At 57.1% G+C, this 20,597-nt stretch overlaps 9 protein-coding genes across 9 annotated transcripts; 5 read left to right on the plus strand and 4 right to left on the minus strand.

Annotated features, from left to right (window-relative positions):
• Window positions 1-31: 31 nt before the first annotated feature.
• On the plus strand, window positions 32-854 carry JCM15063_000918 (complex I NDUFA12 subunit family protein; the record flags this gene model as incomplete). The annotated part of the gene is made up of 6 exons (XM_076680414.1): window positions 32-82; window positions 147-213; window positions 278-341; window positions 423-492; window positions 567-683; window positions 750-854. The coding sequence occupies 6 exons, from the start codon at window positions 32-34 to the stop codon at window positions 852-854; spliced, it is 474 nt and encodes a 157-aa protein (XP_076532479.1).
• A 505-nt stretch (window positions 855-1,359) lies between these two features.
• JCM15063_000919 (uncharacterized protein) lies at window positions 1,360-3,297 on the plus strand (the record flags this gene model as incomplete). The annotated part of the gene is made up of 3 exons (XM_076680415.1): window positions 1,360-1,876; window positions 1,944-2,299; window positions 2,368-3,297. 3 exons carry the CDS (start codon window positions 1,360-1,362, stop codon window positions 3,295-3,297), a joined length of 1,803 nt encoding a protein of 600 aa, XP_076532480.1.
• Window positions 3,298-3,345: 48 nt separating this feature from the next.
• Window positions 3,346-5,213, minus strand: JCM15063_000920 (dual specificity protein phosphatase family protein; the record flags this gene model as incomplete). Its single annotated transcript, XM_076680416.1, has 5 exons — window positions 3,346-3,419; window positions 3,514-4,518; window positions 4,592-4,643; window positions 4,710-5,044; window positions 5,114-5,213. 5 exons carry the CDS (start codon window positions 5,211-5,213, stop codon window positions 3,346-3,348), a joined length of 1,566 nt encoding a protein of 521 aa, XP_076532481.1.
• Window positions 5,214-5,677: 464 nt separating this feature from the next.
• On the plus strand, window positions 5,678-7,054 carry JCM15063_000921 (uncharacterized protein; the record flags this gene model as incomplete). The annotated part of the gene is made up of 3 exons (XM_076680417.1): window positions 5,678-6,419; window positions 6,503-6,635; window positions 6,706-7,054. The coding sequence occupies 3 exons, from the start codon at window positions 5,678-5,680 to the stop codon at window positions 7,052-7,054; spliced, it is 1,224 nt and encodes a 407-aa protein (XP_076532482.1).
• Window positions 7,055-7,502: 448 nt separating this feature from the next.
• On the minus strand, window positions 7,503-10,418 carry JCM15063_000922 (uncharacterized protein; the record flags this gene model as incomplete). Its single annotated transcript, XM_076680418.1, has 7 exons — window positions 7,503-7,672; window positions 7,749-8,124; window positions 8,193-8,259; window positions 8,322-8,588; window positions 8,657-9,054; window positions 9,131-9,338; window positions 9,409-10,418. The coding sequence occupies 7 exons, from the start codon at window positions 10,416-10,418 to the stop codon at window positions 7,503-7,505; spliced, it is 2,496 nt and encodes an 831-aa protein (XP_076532483.1).
• Window positions 10,419-10,676: 258 nt separating this feature from the next.
• On the minus strand, window positions 10,677-11,084 carry JCM15063_000923 (uncharacterized protein; the record flags this gene model as incomplete). Its single annotated transcript, XM_076680419.1, has 1 exon — window positions 10,677-11,084. The coding sequence occupies one exon, from the start codon at window positions 11,082-11,084 to the stop codon at window positions 10,677-10,679; it is 408 nt and encodes a 135-aa protein (XP_076532484.1).
• An 806-nt stretch (window positions 11,085-11,890) lies between these two features.
• Window positions 11,891-14,440, minus strand: JCM15063_000924 (uncharacterized protein; the record flags this gene model as incomplete). The annotated part of the gene is made up of 5 exons (XM_076680420.1): window positions 11,891-11,927; window positions 12,009-12,327; window positions 12,389-13,242; window positions 13,320-14,010; window positions 14,347-14,440. 5 exons carry the CDS (start codon window positions 14,438-14,440, stop codon window positions 11,891-11,893), a joined length of 1,995 nt encoding a protein of 664 aa, XP_076532485.1.
• Window positions 14,441-15,202: 762 nt separating this feature from the next.
• Window positions 15,203-16,596, plus strand: JCM15063_000925 (uncharacterized protein; the record flags this gene model as incomplete). Its single annotated transcript, XM_076680421.1, has 3 exons — window positions 15,203-15,265; window positions 15,337-15,367; window positions 15,455-16,596. The coding sequence occupies 3 exons, from the start codon at window positions 15,203-15,205 to the stop codon at window positions 16,594-16,596; spliced, it is 1,236 nt and encodes a 411-aa protein (XP_076532486.1).
• Window positions 16,597-17,046: 450 nt separating this feature from the next.
• On the plus strand, window positions 17,047-20,475 carry JCM15063_000926 (serine/threonine-protein kinase; the record flags this gene model as incomplete). The annotated part of the gene is made up of 10 exons (XM_076680422.1): window positions 17,047-17,650; window positions 17,717-18,572; window positions 18,639-18,823; window positions 18,889-19,327; window positions 19,384-19,437; window positions 19,499-19,514; window positions 19,582-19,612; window positions 19,672-19,703; window positions 19,767-20,246; window positions 20,311-20,475. 10 exons carry the CDS (start codon window positions 17,047-17,049, stop codon window positions 20,473-20,475), a joined length of 2,862 nt encoding a protein of 953 aa, XP_076532487.1.
• Between the last annotated feature and the right edge of the window lie 122 nt (window positions 20,476-20,597).

The raw sequence follows: 20,597 nt of genomic DNA on the forward strand, positions 1-20,597 counted from the left end.
AGAGACGGAGCCCGACGGAGTCGAGGCCTGCATGCGCCGGCCTGTTCGATCGTTCGCCCTCTCGACCCTCATCAACACCATGGTCAGTCGCAGGCCCTGCCGATAGCCCGAAGCGGATCTTGTGCTAACATCTGACCCGTGACCAGTCGAACCCGATCCTCACGCCCTCGATCCGCCGAGTGTTCCAAAACATCCGCCATGTCGGATACCGCCGTGAGTCTCTCCCTGGCGTCCTTCCTTTGAGCGCGCTGTGCTGATCTAGATGAGAGCTGTGCAGAGGCGTGGCGAGACCTGCAGTACATTGGAGATGTCAAGGCAGGCAAGTTCATGGGCCAGGACGAGTAAGACACCTCTCGATTGGCTCGTCGGTCACGCCGCAGCCAACCTTTGCTGACCTAAATCGCGCGACTCGTTCAACCCAGCCACGGCAACAAGTTCTACGAGAACCAGGACGAGACCCTGTGGAGACACCGATGGGTCGACTTTGCTTCGGTCAGTCGTCGCGCGCCATCTACCCGCGCAGTCACTCGCTCCGGAAGGCTGACTCGCAGTGCCTCACCATGCAGCACGACTACAACGCGTCGCAAATCACCCCCGAGTGGCACTCGTGGCTCTCGCACATGAAGCACCTCCCGCCGACGCTCGATGCCGACATCCAGGCCTCGAAGCGCCCGTGGCAGATCGTACGCTTTTTCTCCGATCACTGTCCTTGCATGATACTGACCGATCGCCCCGTCCCGGATCGCCAGCCTCACCACGAGAACCTGACTGGAACCCGCGGTGCCTACAAGCCGTACTCGACAACAACCAAGAAGGTCAAGGACTGGGAACCCGTCGTTGCACAGAGACAGTAGATCGGCAGTTGTACTTGCCCTCTCCTCTTTCCCTTTTTTTCTCCTCTATCCGTTGTAAGCATTCGTTCCGACCCGCATTCTGCTCGTTACCCGGTTCGTGCCGCGCTTCTCGAGAGACGAGAGCTGCTCTTGTGGATTTGAGTAGGCTCGTGCGCGCAAGATTGACCCCTCCCGCGCATGACAGTCCCGGCGCTACCCGAAAAAGGGGGTCCGTGTCGAGATGAAATCCTCAGATCTGTCGTACCCTGCCGAGCTCGCCCCTTTTCACGAACGAATCCCCAAGCTCGAGGGTTCTGGGTGTATTTCGTACACCACGCACGGCCGATCTGTTGCGGCAGCGTTCGTTCGACGCACTGTCCAGCGTCGGCGCTACTTCCTTGTTCAATCGACTTCGATGCCGTCACCCTTTCAGCCTCATTCTCCTTCCTCTCCTGCATTTGCCTCTTACTCTTGACAGCCACGAACTTCGCGACAGCCACGAAATTCGCTCGACACAGTGATCCGAATGTCGGAACAACTCGAGCGCAAAAACACGACGACTACATTCTCTTCGTTTTGGTGCGCGTCTCGTCAACCTTCGCTCGTCAAGCGAGTTCCCGTCGATAATCGACCCGCACCTCCCCCGAACTACGAGCATGTCGACGATGTACCTCAAGATGAAGTTTTGGCCGCCTTTGCCAAAGTCGCTTATCCGAGGAACAAGTCGATCGATTTGCGAGCTTCAAAGCTCGACCTTGTCGAAATGATGTCGCCCCGAGAGAGGTTGAACCGGTGGCAATTCCCTGATCGAGATGGTGCAGCAGATCCTGCCATGAATCCTCTCGAGAAATGGAGACAGGTCGTCGCCACGGAAGTCGAGAAGGAGAACAAGCGCCAACGGCTGGCGATCAAGGAGAAGGAGTTGCGCGAGTTCGAGCTGACCCATGCCGAACGAGTCGTGAGCGAGAAACCGTCCGTATTAACGACGAGCTCGGTTCGCTCGGCAACTGCAGAACTACAAAGAGCGCTCGAGTCTAGCTCTCGTGAGTTCTCCATCATCCCAAGTGCATCTTTCAGAAGTGACACGTTACTGACATCTAGAGAACACAGCTTTTGCCAGGTCATTCGGGGTCGAGACGCTCGACGTTCCGAGTTCTTCAGCCTCGTTCCCAACTTCGAGCATTGTGCGCGAGACTTTTCTGAGCGATGAACGACAAGGTCAAGCCAGCCACCCCTACGCTTCACCTTCCGAGCTGAAGAGTGATAGCGGCCACCTGCCCGCCACCGCAGAGGAAGTTCTTCTGGCGCCCGCCGAGACCAACGCCTCCGTTTCTCCTATCGATCCTGCCTTTACTCCGAGAGACCTCAAGTCGCCTTTGACAAGGCAGCGCTGTCCCTTGCCGCGGATCGATACCGTCAAAACGCCCGCGAGCTCGTCGTTCTCGAGTTCTCCCGTTTCCGCACCAGTCCTTTCAACCTACCAATCCATTGCGCGACCGGTGCGGACTTCGTCTTGCCGTTTCAAGATCTTCAGTCTATTCACTCGGTGCACACTCCTACACCCACAGTGACATCGCTTCCGCCCCCCGTACCGCCCAAAGACCCGAACCCGTACGCTCTTCTTCCGCCGAAAGCTGCTGCGCTCCTCGGCCTCATCCCGTCCGCTCATGCGCCGTTCGCGACACCGAGACCTCCTCGCCCCATGTTTGCCGCTCGAGAGCGTCAAAACTCTCTCTCCTCATCCTCGGAAACGTATTCGGTTTCGACTGAACCGTACCGATCATCGTTCTACACGAACTACGATGGTCCCCCACTACGTCCTTCCTACGATTGTTCAAGTTCGACGAGTTTGACTTGTCCTTCTTCGCAAACGAGTACGGTTCCGCTTCCCATCACGCAAAACTCGAAGAAACGTTCTCAAAGACCTGCACCTCTTACGCTACATCGAGCAGGAGCCTCGTCTCTACCAAACTTGCCCGAAACTCTCGCAGGGCCTCATTCGTCAGCATCGTCCTCATCCCAATCGACGTCGATTCGAGCTCGAGGTGCATCTCTCGAAACCCCTCGCAAGCTACACCATGTACATTCGAACGCAGACGCACTGTACGAGCGTAACCACGCTCGTGCCCAAACGACCGAAGTCGTCGAGAGTGAGATTGAAGATTTGATGGACCCAGCTGCGCTCGTACCGAGATCACCACCTTTTCCCGAACCTCACAATACAACGATGATCAGTGGGAACAACCTCGTCAGGTCTCTCAGTCAAAGGGGTAGAGGACTCGCACGCAAGCTCAGTACGAAACGCAGCAATCTCGAGCTTTCAAACCATGACAGCGAGACCGAACGAGCGCAACCTCGCACTGGCGGGACGCACGATGTTAAGATCGGAATCAGAGGTCGCAAGAGCTTGAAGGATTTGAAGAAGGGGTTCGACAAATTCGAAAGCTCAATCAAGTATTGGTAGACTTTTTTTTTTTTTTTTTTTTTTAATCGTTGCACGATAATGTTTCTTCTACGCTTTGATTTCGTCTACTCGAGAAACGTTCAATGCGAATCCTGGACAGACCCAAGCTCCACACGAACACTCTGTATCAAGGCGCGATCGGAAGAAGAATCTCTTGTCAGCTTCTGGTAGGCTGACAGCGTCCGGCTGCGAAGAGAGAGAGGAAGGGACTCAAACGGTTTCCAGCCCAATCGAAGTTGCCCAACTTGGCACCGCATTTCGTGTTGGGACACGTGATCTTGCCTGCGAGCGCTCCGTTCTCGAGCATCGAAGACATCCAACTGAGTGGTTCGACAAAGTAGGACGAGCACACATGCGACGAGAGGAGAGGTTCGTTGTCGATCGCAGTGTCGACCACTCGAGGACCTTCATCTGCTGGTTGCGACGCATCCCGAACACTGTCCGAAGGAGCAGCTTCAGGTTCGGTCGCGGCGGCGGCCTCTGACGGCGCATCCGGTGCGGGAGTCGCGGCCGGTTTGGGCATTGGAGACGGCCGAGCGACGGGCTGAGGTCTCGGCACGGCGACCCTCAGACCTGCCAAGGGCTTCGAGATCCTCAATCCGGCGAGCGGGTTGGTCGGAGGTGCTACCGGGACTGGAGCGGGTGGAAGAGGAATACCAGACGCAGCTGCGAGGGAAGGAATCGCTCGAGGGTCCGCAGTTTCGGCAGATTGTCCTTCCTTTTGGATGCGGTCGAGGCGTTGCTTCTCGAGCTCGGCTCGGTACGCATTCATGTCGCGACGGTTCGGCGCGAACGCTTGTTGTCCTTTTCCAGGTTCATGCGCGACAATGTGTTCTCGTGCGGCGAGCTCGCGGCGGCACATCTTGCACCTGATCCTGCGGCCCGTGATCTTGACTTCCTCCTTGTTGCCGATTTTCGCGACATGCGCCTTCTCCTGCACTGGCTCGACTGACTCGGTCGGATCAACTTTGCGAGGTGTGAGCCGCTTGCGGGTCGGAGGGCCATTGAGAGCGGAGGGGACGGGCGGGAAGGCATCTTTCGGCGGAGAGGTCGAGAGCGCGCTACCTGACATGGGATCGCCAGACTTGAGCTTATTGAGAGGAGGAGAGATCTGTTCGGAAGCGACTGGAGTCATGGCGAGGCCGAAAGAGCCGGAGCGATCGCGGGGCGAAGGGGCGGGAGAAGGGTAGTACGCGAGCACGATGGAAGGAGAGGCGCCCTCTGAGCGACAGAAAAGTAGTGACTGCTCAGCACAGCTCGATGCTGGATGCTGAACGAGCGTTGACAGACGTACCCATGATTTGCGATTGTGCAAACGACATGAGGAAGCGACGTTCCTCAGGCCACTGTCACCAGACCAGGCCGGTTTAGCAGGCTGGCAGACAGGATACTATGTTTACAACGGTACTCACCTTGACCGGGTCCCACTCGCACTGACACCGTTCAAACATCTCGAGCTGCAAGAGGAAGAACTGCGTCGGCTCGACCTGAGGCCTGACGGTTCGGATCTTGTCGACTGCTTGCTCGACATTGAGCCCGAGCTTGATCATGAGGAACGCCGCGACGAGCGTCGTCGACCTCGAGACGCCTGCCTGGCAGTGCACGAGGACTGACTGGCCCTTCTCGAGCGCGGCGTTGATGAAGCTCGCGGTCGGCACAAAATGTTCTGCGATGTTGGTCGTTGCCGTGTCGTCGACTGCTACCCTGTGCATGTCGACTCCACCTGGCGCATCGTACTCTTGTCGCACTGCGGTAGCATGTCGTGGTCAGCGCAGTGAGCGGCTCAATCGAAGGTGACTGCCAAAGGGCGACTGACTGGCAGAGACGATGCACTCGATGCCATGTTGCCTGAGCAGGTCTTCATCCTGAGACGCCTGGTAATCGCCTATCCACAGCCCTTGAATCACTTGCTGCATCGTGTTGATCGAATCGAACAGAGGCGCGTCTCGCGTCACTCGGAATGTTCTCGAGTCCTCGGTTCTTAGTCCTTGCTGTGGAGAGGTGGCGGGCTTATAAACGGGCAGGACGCTCGCGGCGACTGCCGAAGTCTGCCGGCTGTTGCGTGTTCCGAGGCGAAAACGGTAACGCGCGCTCTGCTGCGCATGCATCGACCTTGAAGTCAGCGCAGCGGCGGAAACGCCTTGTATTCCTGCACTTCACTCGCTGGATCGGTTCCCGTGATCTAGCTCTGGAATGTTGAAGTCGCTCGCTTCGCGTCGTGCAGGGTACTGCCGGCCAAGCCACGACTGTCCCTTGCTGCTGCTCCGTCGTTCCTCTTGCGTTTCTGGCGTCTTTCTGCAGGCTCTGCTTGGCTCGCGCAACGACTCTCTCTTTCTCTTTCTCGTGCTCGAGTGACCGCGTGATTGCGCCCGACTCGAATATGTCCGGCCAAGTTCGCGCCAGTCGCTCCCATCACAACCTGCGCACACAGCACGGTCCACCTGCCGCTCATCTGCGCTCGAACCGTGACCCTCGAACGCAGCAAGAGCCTATTCGCCACTCCAGACACGAAGAGTACGGACAGCGCGCTGTCGACGCTCGCGCACGACCCCCACCTGCAGTCGACCACCCTCGATCTTTGCGCCCGGTCGCATCTTCGTCGAACCTTCCTAGACAGGTGTATCGCGAAGAGATGCCCCCCCCTCGAGTACCCACCCGGAACAAGCACCAGGCGCACGGGATATCTTCACAATCTCGTCCGCACAACGCCGGACCACCCCGACACTCTCCCCCTAGAATCGCTCGACCGGATCCAGAACCTGCACAGTATCGTGCGAGACCCAAACCACCTTCTCCGCCTACGACACGTCGACCCTCCTCGAGAAGCGATGACGCTGACCACCAAGCGATCCTAGAACGAATGAGGCAGAACGGATGGCACGGAGTCGGATCGAGCGGGACTATCGACACTCGCAGCGACGGCATGTCGCATCGATCCGACTCTTCAACTTCGTCCTTGACGGAGGATTCGAGGCAGTCGTCAAGTCTGAGCAAGATTGATTCTGGGTTCGACGAAGGCGACGATCGTACCGCGGGTGAGAAAGTTCTCGAAGGGTGGTCTGCGCTCAAAAAGGCAGTCGCCGGATTGGCAGCAGGAGATCAAGCAAGCCACGATGGACAAGGTACGAACGGACGTGCTACGCGGGCAGATCTAGCAACCTGTTATGCGCTGACATGCCCTAGTCCGGTGCCGTTTCCACGACAGGTGCCCAAATCTGGAACCGACTGACTTCGACTCTCGCTGCTTCAGTTGGGACTGTCAATGATGCGTTCAATGTGGAAGATGATGGCAGTGTCGGTCCAGATGGCGAAACGAAATTGGGTCGAGCGATCAAAACGTGAGCTATGAGCCGGAAATCCGCATTCGCCCGCCATGCCGCTTCCCTGTTGACTCGCTATTGCCTCAAGGTACCACTTGTCGAGGATCGAGTCGGTTGAACAAGTCCCAGAGTGGTTACTGAATGACGCAGAGAAGGCTCGCTACGAACGCAAAGCATTGTCGCACGCTCATTCGACGCACGAACTACGTCGACCTCCTTTAGAACCCTCGTCAAGTCTTCACGATCGACCTGTCGCTCGACAATACCATTCTGAAGAGCGACTATCGAGTCAACCATCGTCGAATGGTCGGATCGGAAATGGGGCGAGCAACCCGGTTACGGACCTCGGTCCTTCTCGTGGAAGTGCAGCGGATCGACTCGCGAGGATGCGAGAGGAAAGAAGGTTGCGTGCGAACGCGTCGGTACAACTCGCTTGAAAAACGTCCCACGAGATTCCCTAGGTCGAGTCGCAAAATCCATGGAGAAGCGAGAAAGAAAAGAGAGTAAGACACAGAGAGAACGATAATTGCGTGCTGCTACTGGAAACAGAAAACGTCTGACGAGGAGGAGGGCGAGAGGGGTTTTGAACAAGATCCGATAATAGTAGACGTCAGAGACAAAGAAAAAGTTGTTCGGGAGGAATGCCTGAAGAGGAAAGGGAAGTAGATGTATAGCAATGGAAAGCTGTAAGAAGGAATGGTAGGGAGGGTCGAGTCGGTCACGCGACCAACTCGAATGAGGGAGCCGTCTTCTGCCGTCCTAGGTGAAGCAAAAAGTGGATGCACAACGAGCGTTTACTCGCAATACAGGGTGGCAGGGCCGATATGTACAGGAGGACGGCTTGGGCTCGGCTGGCTCGCGCTTGGGGGAACGAATCGAAACGACCTATCGTTCGTCCTCCCATTCGTCCTCGACTTGCCTCATTGTCGGTCCATCAGACTGCGAAGTCCGTCGAGGGAGTTCAGCCGACGAAGCATCGGTCATGGCGAGTCGAGCGAACGAGCCCGCAGCATGGTGAATCATGCTCTCGCCTTCGCCCGAGAAGGTGAATCCACCTGTAACAATCGCATTCGAGAATGGTCAGCCCGAGAGTGGCCACACAGGTCGAGAGAGAGAGAGATGACGACGAACGGAAGTTTTCTTGCACCGAGTTGGTCAGAGGTTGCACAGCTGGTCGCGCAGATCGTGTCTTGTTGCGGATCTCCATCGGCGATGCCTTCTCCGCCTGACTCTTTCCCAATTCGCTGGCCCGATCCAACCAAGTCGGCGAAGGGTCGCTCTCGTCAAAGTTGACATCGTGAGGAGCTTCGTCGAACAAGTTGGCTTCTGTGAATTCAGGATCGAAATTCGCAACCGATTCGTCCGAGTCGACGTAAGGTTTGAACGGCGGAGGGATCGCCCTTTGCGCGAGAAGCTCCCAATCGATGTTCTTGAAGAACGCGTGTTCTTTCAACTCGGCGGCATCTCGCGTCGCGCCCAAGCGGTGTTTCGGGTTCCGGTTGAGAAGCTGCGTATGAAGCAAAAGTCGTCAGTTCATACGGTCCCCTTTTCATCGCAGACGCTTAGCGAACTTACCCCTTTGACAAACTGCTTTCCATCCTCGCCAATGACGCCTCGCGGGAATTTGACTTTGCCGAAACAACTGCTCGAATCGATCGATCAGTTTTCAATCGAGCACATTTGAGCAGGAGCAGAAGGACTCACATCAGCTTGTACATTTGCTGCGTGTCTTCTGCATAGAAAGGACTCCATCCACAGCACATCTCGAAGAGAAGCACACCCAAAGACCAGAAATCGACAATCTTCGAGTACCCGTTGTCGTCGAGGAGCACTTCGGGTGCAAGATATTCCGTCGTACCGCAGAACGTGTTTGTGAGCGCGTCTGAAGGGAGGTCAGGTTTCGACAGCCCAAAGTCGCACAGGACAATGTGACCCGTCGCGTCGAGGAGAATGTTTTCAGGTTTGAGATCGCTGAAGGGAGTCGAGATGGTCAGTCAAAGGGTACAAGATCACAGGAATCGAGATGAGCAACGGCGTACCGGTAGACAATGTCGAATTTGTGCAGGTGTTCGAACGCGAGCACGATTTCGGCCGTGTAGAACCTCGCGCGGTCTTCCGTGAACCTTCCCTCCTTTTGCAAGTGATGGAACAGTTCGCCACCACTCTTGTAATCCATGATCAGGTACAAGTCTTGCTCCGTTTGGAACGAGAATTTGAGTCCGAGCAAGAAGGGCGAGTCGCTAGAGCGTTGCAAGATCTTGCGTTCTCCGATCGTGTGCGCGATTTCCTTTTTGGCGACAATTTCGCGCTTCGAGAGGACCTTCATCGCATAGATTCGCTTCGTGTCCTTCTTGCGCACTTGGAAGACGCGACCAAACGTTCCTTTGCCAATCATCCGCAGGAAGTCAAAGTCGTTGACCGACAATCCTCGTTTCGTCTGATCGTGACAGGAAGGAGGGTCAGATGTCAAGTTCTCCATATTCTGCGATAGGCTGAGCAACAAGGGCACTCACATCGTATTTCTCGTAACGAATCTGGATCCTGATCTCCCCTGTTACGGCATGGTCTTCTCCCGGTCGGGCTTGCAGCGCGAACCATTGGTCGATTGTGTGGTTGTTGACAAGTTTCGGTCGCAATTCGGCAAACCCGAGGAAGCACTCTTCCTCGATCGACCGGTCGTAAATTTGCAACACGAGCGGCGACTTTTCGTTCATCACATCACTATTTACGTCACGAAAGTCAAAGAGCGTCAGCTTGTGACGAACCGTCAAGAGTACGGTCCCCAACGTACAAGTAAACTTCGTGTTTCCACGTCGGGTTGTACGCCATTTCGGCGTCGGCGTTGCCGAGCATCCCGTTTGACGGCTCATCGGCAGCTCCCGTTGGGGTCTTGACATCTTCAGGTCCTCCGATGTGTTGATGGTTTACGTCGACTGGCGGCAATTCCGGTCGCGGTGGTCGGGGCGAAACTTGAGGGGATGCGCCAATGATGTGCGCGTTCGAGTACTCTTCGAGTTTGCGACCCAAGCCGCTCGTTGGAGACCTTGACAACGCTACGGAAGGAGGAACGTTCGCTTCCTGTTCGGCCATGCGATCGTCGTACCCTTTCTCGCCCGGGTTGATACCGCCGCCTGGAGTGGCCGGCAGCGGTAGCCGTCCCTTGAGATCGGGTGCGGGCGAACTTGACCCTGTCTCGTCAATCGTTTCTGCAGCAGTGGCCACCCTCGGGCGGGCAAGTCCAGTCACTTCCTCCGCCTCCTCGTGAATCGCTTCGCGGGACACGAACTCGTTCTGGTCGAACGTGACGACAACATACGGTCGCGAGTGAATTGAAGGTGGAGACAGGTGACGAGCCGAGATGAGTTTGACGAGGAGTTTGCCGCGCGGAGCAGACTGAGTCTGTTTCTGCCGCGCATGGGCCGAAGGTTGCGTCTTGAAGGAAAAGTCGGGTTCGTTGGTCGAGAGCGCTGTTGACGGTCGACGGGTCGGGGGTGATGAGCACGCAGCCGGCGGTGCATGCGACGAGCGACGGGGCGAGGAGGAAGGAGCCGGATGATCCGCACAACGGTCCGCAGCAGCGAGGGCGATCCGGGGTGACGACGCGAGAGATGACGAAGCCGAAGCGGAGGATGCGCACGAGTAGGAGCCAGGGGGCGAGATGTAGTAGGAGTTCGGGGGCCGAGTGAACGAGAACGAGCGGAATTCCGAGGTGGAGGGGGAGGTCGGAGCGGACGAGCGAAACGAGGCGGACGAGCCAGACGAGGTGACGGAATCACCGCCGGAGGACGTGGTCGGAATCATCGGAGTTGGTCGAGGGCGCATATCGAATGTGCAAACGGGAAGGGGCGGATTCGGGAGCAAGGTGGGAGCCGGCGGTAGGCGGAGATGGAGCCCAAGGCGAGAATGCACCGGTCAGTCCGGGTCAGCGGAGCGAGGTACGATTGCGGGTCGGATCAATTCAGGTGTTGATGGAAGCACGCAGGTTCGAGGCAAAGAGTGGCGTAGTCGAAAGTAGGGAGAGAAGGAGAAGGAAGAACGAACGTCAGTCGCGAAGGTCCCTCATGATGGAGCCAGGTGAGGGAATGAGCGCCCTCCTCGGACCTCGCAGCGCGCAGTAGCAGCGATCCCGATCCGATGGCGGGCGGCGGAGAGGGGAGTGAGCGTACCGGTGGTAGGGAGTGCTCGTCCGCCGGGAGTGCCGGGGACGGATGCGCCCGGAGTAGTCAGCCCGCCGTCACTGCCCCCGCCGGGCGTGTTTGGGCTCGAGTAGCTCACGCGCGGCTGCAACGTCGGCGTCTTGAGTCCCGATTGTCCCGGCGTTGGTGGAGGCTGCGTGCCGGTGGCTTGGGAGGCTCGGCGCGAAGGAGTGATCGACGACAGCAGGTCGAACGGGTTCCGCTGCTCCGACGCCTTCGGGGTCGTCTGATCCTGCGGCTGAGATACCCCGCCAAAGAATCCTTTCAACATGCTCATCGGAACAGCCGTCGGAGTCGAAGGAGCGACCGAAGGTTGAACTAGACTCGGAAATAGGCGTGCTCCGCTCGAAGGGTGCAGTCTCTAGTCTCTAGCGTCGGGAGGGTAGGAGTGCTGAGCAGTCGATTCGGGTGCGCAGGTGAGTCGAAGCGGGGCGCCGGGAGAGGGTGTTGCGTGCAGCACTGCAGGCGCCCGCGACCTGTGGTGACGAATATTTCTCGGTAATTCTTTCCTCGGCCGCTCGTGCTCTCTCGAAATCCATCAAATTCTGAATTTGATGGCTCTCCAGGGCTATGTCCGACTGCACTGCGCTGGGCAAAGTCCCGGCATGCGATACCCTCACTGTGTGTCTCACTGGCGAGAGGAAAGCGTGCACGTTGCGCATCAGCGCTAGCCTCGTCAACGCTGCGGCGTTGACGCGCAAGGAACCGCTGACTCCGGGACTCTCGAAACGTATCATTACGCAGAGACGCGCAAAAGACCGAGGACCGAATATGTACTGAATGCAAGTGTTCATGCGAAAAAAAAACCTATCCAAACGACGAAACTACGTACAGACAAAGCGCAACTTCAGACGAGGGGAACACTCGTGAGATCCATGCTGCAAGTGAGCAGATCCAGTGACAGGCAGTGACTAGAGAGGGCAGGGTCCGTCGTACAAAGGCAGAGAACGTCGAGCATTTTTTGCGTAAAACAGTCCGGATTGCTGATGTCTGCTAGGCAGAATGTTTACACCGCGAGAGGGGGCAGCAATGTCCGGAAGGGTATCTGGAGCGGAACGTTGGGCACGGCGTGACGGCTCACACCATGCTTTGATTGTCGGAAGGGTTCGCGACCCTGCCCAGCGTCAATTACGACATCGTGTCAGTATCGGTGGTAGCCTTTACAACGATGGAGCATGAATATCGAAAAACAAACCTCAGAATCCTTCTCGAGTAGTCGTGATCGTCGGCCAAACTCGCAGCTTCGCCCCGGTCAGGGCCAAACCCGCTTGCGCCCCGTCCGCCCAGCAGATCAGGATTCAGTCGATCGTCGACGACGTTGTTCTTGGGAGGTGGCGCGGGAGGACCGTCCGCGAGGCCGCCGTACAGGGATTGCCTGAACGAAGTGAAATCGTCTCCTGGTGCGCTCATGTTGATCGGATGCGACTCGTTGTTATTCGGACCGTAGTACGACTCTGCCGAGTCCCGGAACCTCGGTGAATGATCTTGTTGAGAGTGCGAGCCCGACGAGCCGACTGTGTGGGCACGGTCAGTCGCCGAGACCATCGAGATCGGAGCACGGAGCAAGGGGCTTACATGGACCTTCCTGACTCCCTCCATCGTCGGCTCCCCTCGCTCCTGCCCCCGCAGCACCGGCAGCACCGACTCCATGGACGTACTCTGCCCAGTCTCCATCATGCAAGATCCCTTCGTGACTTCGAGCAGTCGGCCCGTAGTTGTACCCTGCGCCTGCAGGGTAGGTGGGACCGTTGCCACTCCCACCATTGAGGTTGCCGTCGAAGGCGGAAAGCTGATACGGGATCGAACCCGACGAGTGAGCGGGCGAGTATCTCGTCGCGAGCCTCGACCCAGTGTCGAATCCGGAATTGGACCTTTGGTGCGGTGGTGCGGAACCATAAGCTGCGCCTCCAGCTCCTGCAGCAGCAGCTCCAACAAGTGGCAACATCGATCCGTAGCTCGACATGTTACCCTCGCTCATCTCCGTCATGTTGCCGCCACTCGCGAACGGATCTCTTCCGTTAGTACCGTTGATTGATTCGTCGTCGTCTTCGTCCTCGAATCGATTCCTTCCGGCGCCCCCGTCCCCTGCACCTCCTGCCGCGATCCGGGTATCTTCGTCCAACCTGCGCGCTCGCTTCCTGCGCACGAAGAAGAATCCTAATCCGATCGCGATACCCGCTGCGACCAAGCCGACGACGACAAACACGCCAGCAGTCGCGCCCGTGTTGCTGAAGAACGAGTTGCCCCCTCCGTTCGATCCGTTGAGCGACCTCGAACCGCTACCGCCGCTGCCGGAACCTCCAGAAGTTTTCGATGGATCGGCGCCAGTGATGACAGCAGTCACAAGTGATGTGACTACAACTACCGAGCCAGACGAGGTGAGAGTGTACTCTGCCATCGATGTGCTCGTGAAGACGAACGTGTCAGAGCTGGGTGCAGTCGCAGGTGGCGGGTCAGTTTTGCGGTACTTCTATACAAATCGGCGCTCTGAGGGATTCCTGCTCACTTGAGTGCATCGCTTGTTGCGCTGGCTTCTTGCTCGTCAGCGCTCGTGCCGCCCGACGACGAGATGGGCAGTGCGGTCGCCGACGTCGGCGAGTCTGACTCTACTTGGGACCGGATCGCGCTCGACTCGGGTGACTCTGTCGTCCGAGTTTGGGATGCGGGTGCTGAAGAGGAGGAAGGCGCGGCGGTGGTGGGAGACCGTGTCGTGGTCGAGAGGTCCGTTCGCGGCGAGGAGGACGGGGCTGGGGTAACTGAAGACGTAGGCGCAGCTGTGCTCGAGGATGCTTGAGCTGGCGTTGTCGTGGTCGTCGACTGTGACGTCGTGCTCGGATCTACAGTGTCCGAAGACGGGGAGGGGGTTGAAGAGGATGAAATTGAGCTTGACGGCGGGGAGGAGACAGGACTCGTCTCAGGGACGCTGGACGAACCAGGTGCTTCAGACGTAGAAGGAGACGTCGAGGGAGATTCGGAGGCTGGAGAGGAGGAAGGGCTCGGCTCAAGTGTTTGCGCGGACGTTGTTGTCCCTGGGTTGCTCGAATTGTTGGCATCACTCGCCGTTGCCGAATCGGAAGCGTCCATCGTCGTGGAAGGCGAAGTCGGAGACGCCGTGGCGGTCTGCGAGGCGGTAGACGGAGGATCGGAAGAGTATGTTGCTGCGGAATCTGTTTGTTCGGCAGTCGAGTCGGTGGAAACTACAGTACTCGCAAAGACGAGCGATAGTGAGATCGGCGGGATCAGCAAGCATTCTCAGAGAACCTTGCAAAGCCAGATTCGGCAGCGAATCGCTCGACCCGAGGCAGTCAAGAATCGGAACAAGCGAAAAGCAGGGCTCACAGGCAGAGGCGGTTTCGTCCGAGTTTGGCTCTGTAGACAGTAGATGTGAGCCGGTCAGATCTCAGCAGAACGACGATTCGAGAACTGCAAGTCTTGGTGTAACCGAGACAGGCGTTGAGAGCGTGCGATCCAAGCCGATCCCATCGTCGCTTCACCCCGCGTCTGTGCTCATGTTGGAGGGACCAAACACATACCAGTACTCGTTAAATCTGCTTGGCGCTTGACAAGTGCGCTCTGGGTGGCTGCAGGCGAAAAAGTTGAAGGATCCGATGTGCGAGGTGGAGGCATTCACCGTTGGCAAATTCCCTTTGGGAAGGGCGGCTGTCGGGCGATAGCGCGATAGTGATCGAATGAACGTATCTTGCGGTCTTCTGCTCTGCCGTCGATTCGCTGCCGTACAGTATGTACGTGCGTTTCTCTGACAGCAAACGCCGCTTCCTCCGAGTCCCGCTGCGCGAGAAAAAAGAGGTACTAGTACTGTAAAAACGCGGGGAGAGCAAAGGGTTGCAATGGCCTTCTTATCTTCTGTCAAATGGAGGAGTGAGTCGAGCTGGATTCGCTTGGAAGCACTCCGCCGAGCGCACCGGCACCAGGGCAGTGACGCGAGCCGAGACTGACACAATGAGGTCTAGACAAGCGGATTACACATCTTTCGTAACCCTTCACCGCGCTCAAGCGTTGGAAATCATGCGGATGCCCCCTTACCGCGCGGCAGATTGCTTCACCCTGCCGTCAATTGGTACGACTTTGAAAAAAAGCGCTCTTTGTAACCGGGATATCCGAAAAGATCTGTTTTAGTCCCGATCTGCAGTCACGTGATTCTGCGAATCCAAGGCCAGGGCAAATCGCCAGTGATGGCGCGGACGGACTCGACAGCCTAACTGATGCAGTAGTACAACGGCCACTGTTGTCAATCAGTGAGCCCAATAGGGCGGACTTTCATGCCAAGATTTGGCCGACATGAAACAGCTGATGATCATGATCATATACATATAGCCGGAGTTACTTCACCCAGCTTTCCTCTGCCTCTGCTCTGTGGGGACCCATGTCATGAGCTCAGCCTCGTCCCGTTCACCTCCGCCAGCATCTGAGCGTGTCCGCCATGCAGAACAAGTGAGTCGGAGTCTCCTCGTTCGCGAGCGGTGTTGACTGACCAAGTCACCTCTCTTCTGGATGTCTCTCAGCTGCGTTCCGACTTGACGCTGAGGCTACAGTGTGAGTCTAGAGTCCTGGCTTTACGGATGTCCCGGAACGCGTATATAGCTGATCTGCGTACTGACTTGGCCAACCTACTCTGTACAGACGCTCGCGTGAAACACGCGCAGGCGCGCCCACGCCACTCGGTCGCCGAACTTGAGAACCTCAATTTCAGTCAGTTCTCGCAGCAGGCAGAAGAGCGCAAGCGGCAAAGGCTCGATTCGCTTCTGGCCAAATTGCAGCAAAGCATGGATGGAGCCGAAGAGTGTACAGAGGACAGAAGCAGCTGGAGGACCATCAGTTGGCCAGAAAACGACACGAAGGATGCCCTTCCCAGATCTCAGGGAGGAGATACTACAGAGGTCGAGGATCGGGAAGACGAGGAAGCGCCAACACCCCCTCCGATTTACGATTGCTCATTCGGCGAGCCATTTACCTCGATCCCATTCCTCGCAATCTGTCCTCCGAAAGTGACAGACCCCGCAGGAAGCCGGGAGAGCTCGGTTGCAACCGAGGTCGAAGAACTCTGCGACAATCGAGACTCCCTCTCGCTCAACCCTCAGCAGTTCGAGGCGAACGCCTACTTTACATCGCTCGGCACACAGGTCTATCCTCAAGCGGACCAGCTTGACTTGCCCGAACAATCGGCTTCGGCCTCGTCAGGGACGATGAGCTACCTCAAGCAGAAACTGTCTTCGCCATTCACCTCGAGCCATCCGATCATGACAACCCTTGCGCCCGCATCATCGGTATCATCGCTCACTCTGCCCGCCGTCACCTGTGCACCTAGCGCTCCAAGCCTGTCATCTTCGATGCCGTCCTCCTCAAACTCCTCCTCTCGCTCCCTCGGCTTGTCCACCCAAGTTTCGTTCTCTGCACTACCGCCACCACCGCCGCTGCCCTTCTCCGAGCAGACAAGCTACTCGCAACAGCAACGCGCAAGAACGAAAACTTTCGACCTGTTCTCGTCTTCGCAAGAAGCGGCAACCTCATCTGACCTCGACGAGCGTCACTCGGTCAAACGACCTCGTCTAGATCGAGGTGATTCGGAAAGAGGAGGAAGAGGTCGACCGGTGTCGTACGCTGCGTCTGCCCTCGACGCCCTCGCGTTTGCTCCAGTAGACCCTGCACCCGGCACCGGCACCGTGCCGCTGCAGCAAAGTCTCCTAGCTTCTACCTGCACATCTACGAGCACGTCAGATAACGAAGCGGAAGACACGGAACTCGAGGAGGAGAGCCAGGATTAAGGCTGACGTTGTTGTGCGTATGTTTGGTACCGACTGTTGTTGTTTCCTCTATCTGAAATTGTCTCTCTTTCAACTGTTAGTGAAGAGCTAAATGCGACCGCCCGCGCGGCCGCGAGCGGCGTGTGCTGATCGCGGCTGCCAGCTACAGCTAGTAAAGACTGCATTGACGCCTCAAACTCGACGTTGTGAACCTTCGTTTCTGTTGCGTTGCTGCACGATCCAGATCTGCTACATGTATTCGACGCCAACAGTCTGTCGATCTGTGCGCCGGGCACTTATCCGAGAGCCCGCGCCTCTCCGTTCCCCCGCCCGATCATCGGAGCACGTCTCTTGTCTTCTACCATCTGTCTTCACTCCCGCATACACGCGTCATAGAAGCACACGTCTGGGATTCGACAGACCACATATCGTGACCAGTCAATGTCACGCGTACCGATTACGCAAGGCACAATGCCCGACTCGATCGCCTACTCTCCACGCCCTCGTACCAACTCGACTTTCTTTGTACCCACAGGCTCGCAGTCTCCTTCAGTACCTCTACCAGATCTCCCTTTCCCGCGTTCGATCCTCCTCTCGTCCCCAACTCGACCCTCGCCTGTGCACGAACCTCTTGCATCTTCACCGCCCGCGGTGTCGTTCCAACCCCCCACCTTCAGCTCTCGCGTCCCACTTCCTCAGTCGTCTTCAATCCTGCTGCACGGAGGGTTCTGGGACTTGCTGTCCGCGACAGGGTCGAGGTTTTACAGCCCATCCAAGATTGCGACGCGTCAGCAACAGGCCGAAGACGACGCCAAGATGAAGGTCAAGACGGAGCGCATCGGCAAAGGCATCGCCAGCAAGCCTACAGATCCGAGACAGGCTATCGAGGGAGGCAACGTCCACGGCACTCCAGGTATCGCGCAAGATACCGGCTCGACGCGACAGAAGAGGAGGGTTAGCAAGGACATGGTCGGCCAACCGAGGGCGTTTGCTCATCTGGTTCACGCGTCGGATGCAGAGCAAGCCGAGGCGCTACTCATGAGATGGCATCTCGACAAGCAAGGCAAACTTGGGCGTAGGTATTTCTGCTGCTCCCGACATCTCTATTCAACCAGACTGATGCTATCGTCTGCGACATCAGAGCCCGCCTGGGCGAGACCGATCAAGACGGCAGTCAGAGAGGCCAAAGCTGCGGTGGGTATCAATGAGGCCATCATTGCTCGGGATGACCATCGCGGCGAGATTGGCGGTCAAGGCGAGCTGCAGGTCATGAACGGATTGCCCGACTCGGCCTTTTCACACTCGAGCGAGTCGCGCATAGACATCAGCATTGATACAGGCTTGGCGGTCGAGAACGAAAACCCAGCTGGAGATATGCCTTCACCGGCCTTGAGTCCTGGCTTCGACCTCAACAGCAGGAGTGCATCGGGCGATTCGATCGTCGTCACTGACACTGCTTACTATCGTACGGGGGACGAGGCGGACAGGCTCGAGCGGACGGAGCCTCTGCGCGCCGTCCAGACTGTCAAATTTTCTCCTCTCGGCTACACCCGCCCTGGTGTACCCCTCTCGTGGGACTCGATCGAGACGCCCACACCCTCTTCTCTCCAGGCAGCCTCGCAAGAAACAATTGTGGACGATTTCGAACCGTCCCCTCTCTCGGATCCATTCGCGCTACCTTCAAAGTTTATACCTTCGCTCACAACTATCGAGAAGGCGGTATCCACAAAGGTTTACCTCGAGACGAAATATCACTCGCTGCTCAAGACGCCACCCTCTCGCGAAACTCGCAAGCGCTTGCTCGAGAAGGAACTCACCCGTCTGAACCTGCGGGATGATCAGAAAGACGAGGTGCGCGATGCCTGGAGACTCAGCGAGACAGAGTATCTGCGGGACATGAGAGCGAGAGTGGGCGTTGGAAGCTTCAAGCGCCTCAAGGTGATCGGACGAGGCGCGTTCGGCGTTGTGAGCTTGGTGCGAGAGACTGGTTCAGGCGAGTGAGCTCGACCTTTTTCCTACGTTACCTCTAAGTCCGCTTCAACTGACAATCGAGAGGGGTACAGGGTGTATGCGATGAAACAGTTGCGCAAGTCCGACATGTTGAGGAAAGGCCAGGAAGGCCACGTGCGAGCCGAGCGCGATCTGCTTGCCTCCGCTGCAATGTCTACGAGGTGGACTGTTCGACTTGCGTATTCGTTTCAGGACGTTGACAATCTCTACCTCGTTTGTGACTTCATGGGAGGAGGCGGTAAGCTACCGGCACAAGTTTCGCTTTCCGCAATCTAACCACTGACCTACATTCCCACATACCAGACCTCCTGACGCTTCTCATCGAGAAGGACGTCTTTGAAGAGTCATTCGCGCGCTTCTATATTGCGGAAATGCTTCTCGCCATCCAGGAGACACATCAAGTTCTCGGAGCGATCCATCGAGATGTCAAACCCGACAATTTTCTGTTCTCGAATACAGGTCACATTGCGATGAGTGACTTTGGTCTCGCAACCGATTTCCATTGGTCGCACGATGGAGCATACTACGAATCCCAGCGACGGGAACTGCTCTACAAGCATGGCATTGATCTCGACGACTCACCACCACCTCGTTCCGACCACAAGGTACCTTTCGATCCCCCTCGAGATTGGGACGATGAGGCTGGCGGAGCGCCTGACGAGGGGCCAAAGAGCGTCTTGGGCTGGAGAGACAAGAACAGACGGCGTATGGCCTACAGCGTTGTCGGCACGAACAACTACATGTGCGTGCAATCCTTGTTTTTCCGAGAACCGATCGCTGAGATGCGCGGAATCCCAGGGCGGTGGAAGTTCTACGAGGAGCTGGCTACGGTGTCCAAGCAGATTGGTGGAGGTGCGTTCTGTTCTGTTTGAGCATTGACTATTGAACCTTACTGATGACCTCGAGCACACAGTCTCGGTGTTATCATGGTCAGTGTCATAAGATGTTATCTCTGATTTTTGCGGGAGCTGAACTTGTCCTTTTGCGCCGTCCCAGTTTGAAATGCTCTACGGCTATCCGCCTTTCGGTGCGCTCTATTCCTCCTCCCTGCTCGCTTAAGGTTGCTAACGCAGACTTCGGCTCTAGTCAGCAAGTCGCGTCAGCAAACCCGTCAAAAGGTACGGCTCTGCCTGTCCCTCTTTCATTCAGACTAAAGAAGTGACGGTTCCTGAGCTCTGTAGATCCTCAATTGGCGTCAAGCACTTCGCTTCCCATCCAAACCCAAGGTCTCTCGTGAAGCTCAGGATCTTATTCTTTCTCTTATATGCGAGAAGGAAGCACGGCTGGGGTCTCGTCGCGTCGAGCGTCCGAATTCTGTCCTCACACGTCAAAGGAGCGGCTTCTTGAATGTCACGGGAGCGGGTGCTCTACCTGGATCTCCCGCCGACGATGGCGCCGAAGCTATCAAGGCACATCCATGGTTCAAGGGGATCGACTGGTCGACGCTTCATTTGCAGACCCCTCCATTCCAACCCAAGCTTTCCAGCGCAACCGACACGAGGTACTTTGAAGACGACATCGAGGCTGTACCGCTGCCAGCGCCCGAGATCGCCCCGGGGGTTCCTGCACCGGATATCACCCGAGACCCGATGCTTCGACACGCAATTGAAGGTGATCAGCTCCTCGAGCTCCGCAAAACTCATGCATTCAAGGACTGGACGGTACGGTGAAAGCGCGACTTCCTTGTGCCTATGTCTCGATCTGACTTCAAGCTTGCCTCCTCAGTTCAAGAAGCCGAAGAAGCCAGTCTATGATCCGAGAAGAGGCCTCGATCTCTCTCAGAGAGGGGACATCTTTGGCAAAGCGGACGGAGCGGGTACTTATCGAGGACGCTCGACATTGCGTAGCGAGGGTGCCGGGTCCTCCCTCGTCCGTTCGCTATCCGTTTGACAACGCCTAGAATCGCTCGTTTCCGTGTCGTCCTTTGTGCTCGTCCTCCAACATTCCCAGTCTCCCTCGCGTCTCAACGTTTTGTTGCCTCTCCCTAATACCGTGGCTGTGTCTATACCTTG

The sequence above is a fragment of the Sporobolomyces koalae genome (assembly GCF_050403365.1).
Source record: "Sporobolomyces koalae JCM15063 DNA, S_koalae_JCM15063T_v1_ctg37, whole genome shotgun sequence".
NCBI lineage: Eukaryota > Fungi > Basidiomycota > Microbotryomycetes > Sporidiobolales > Sporidiobolaceae > Sporobolomyces > Sporobolomyces koalae.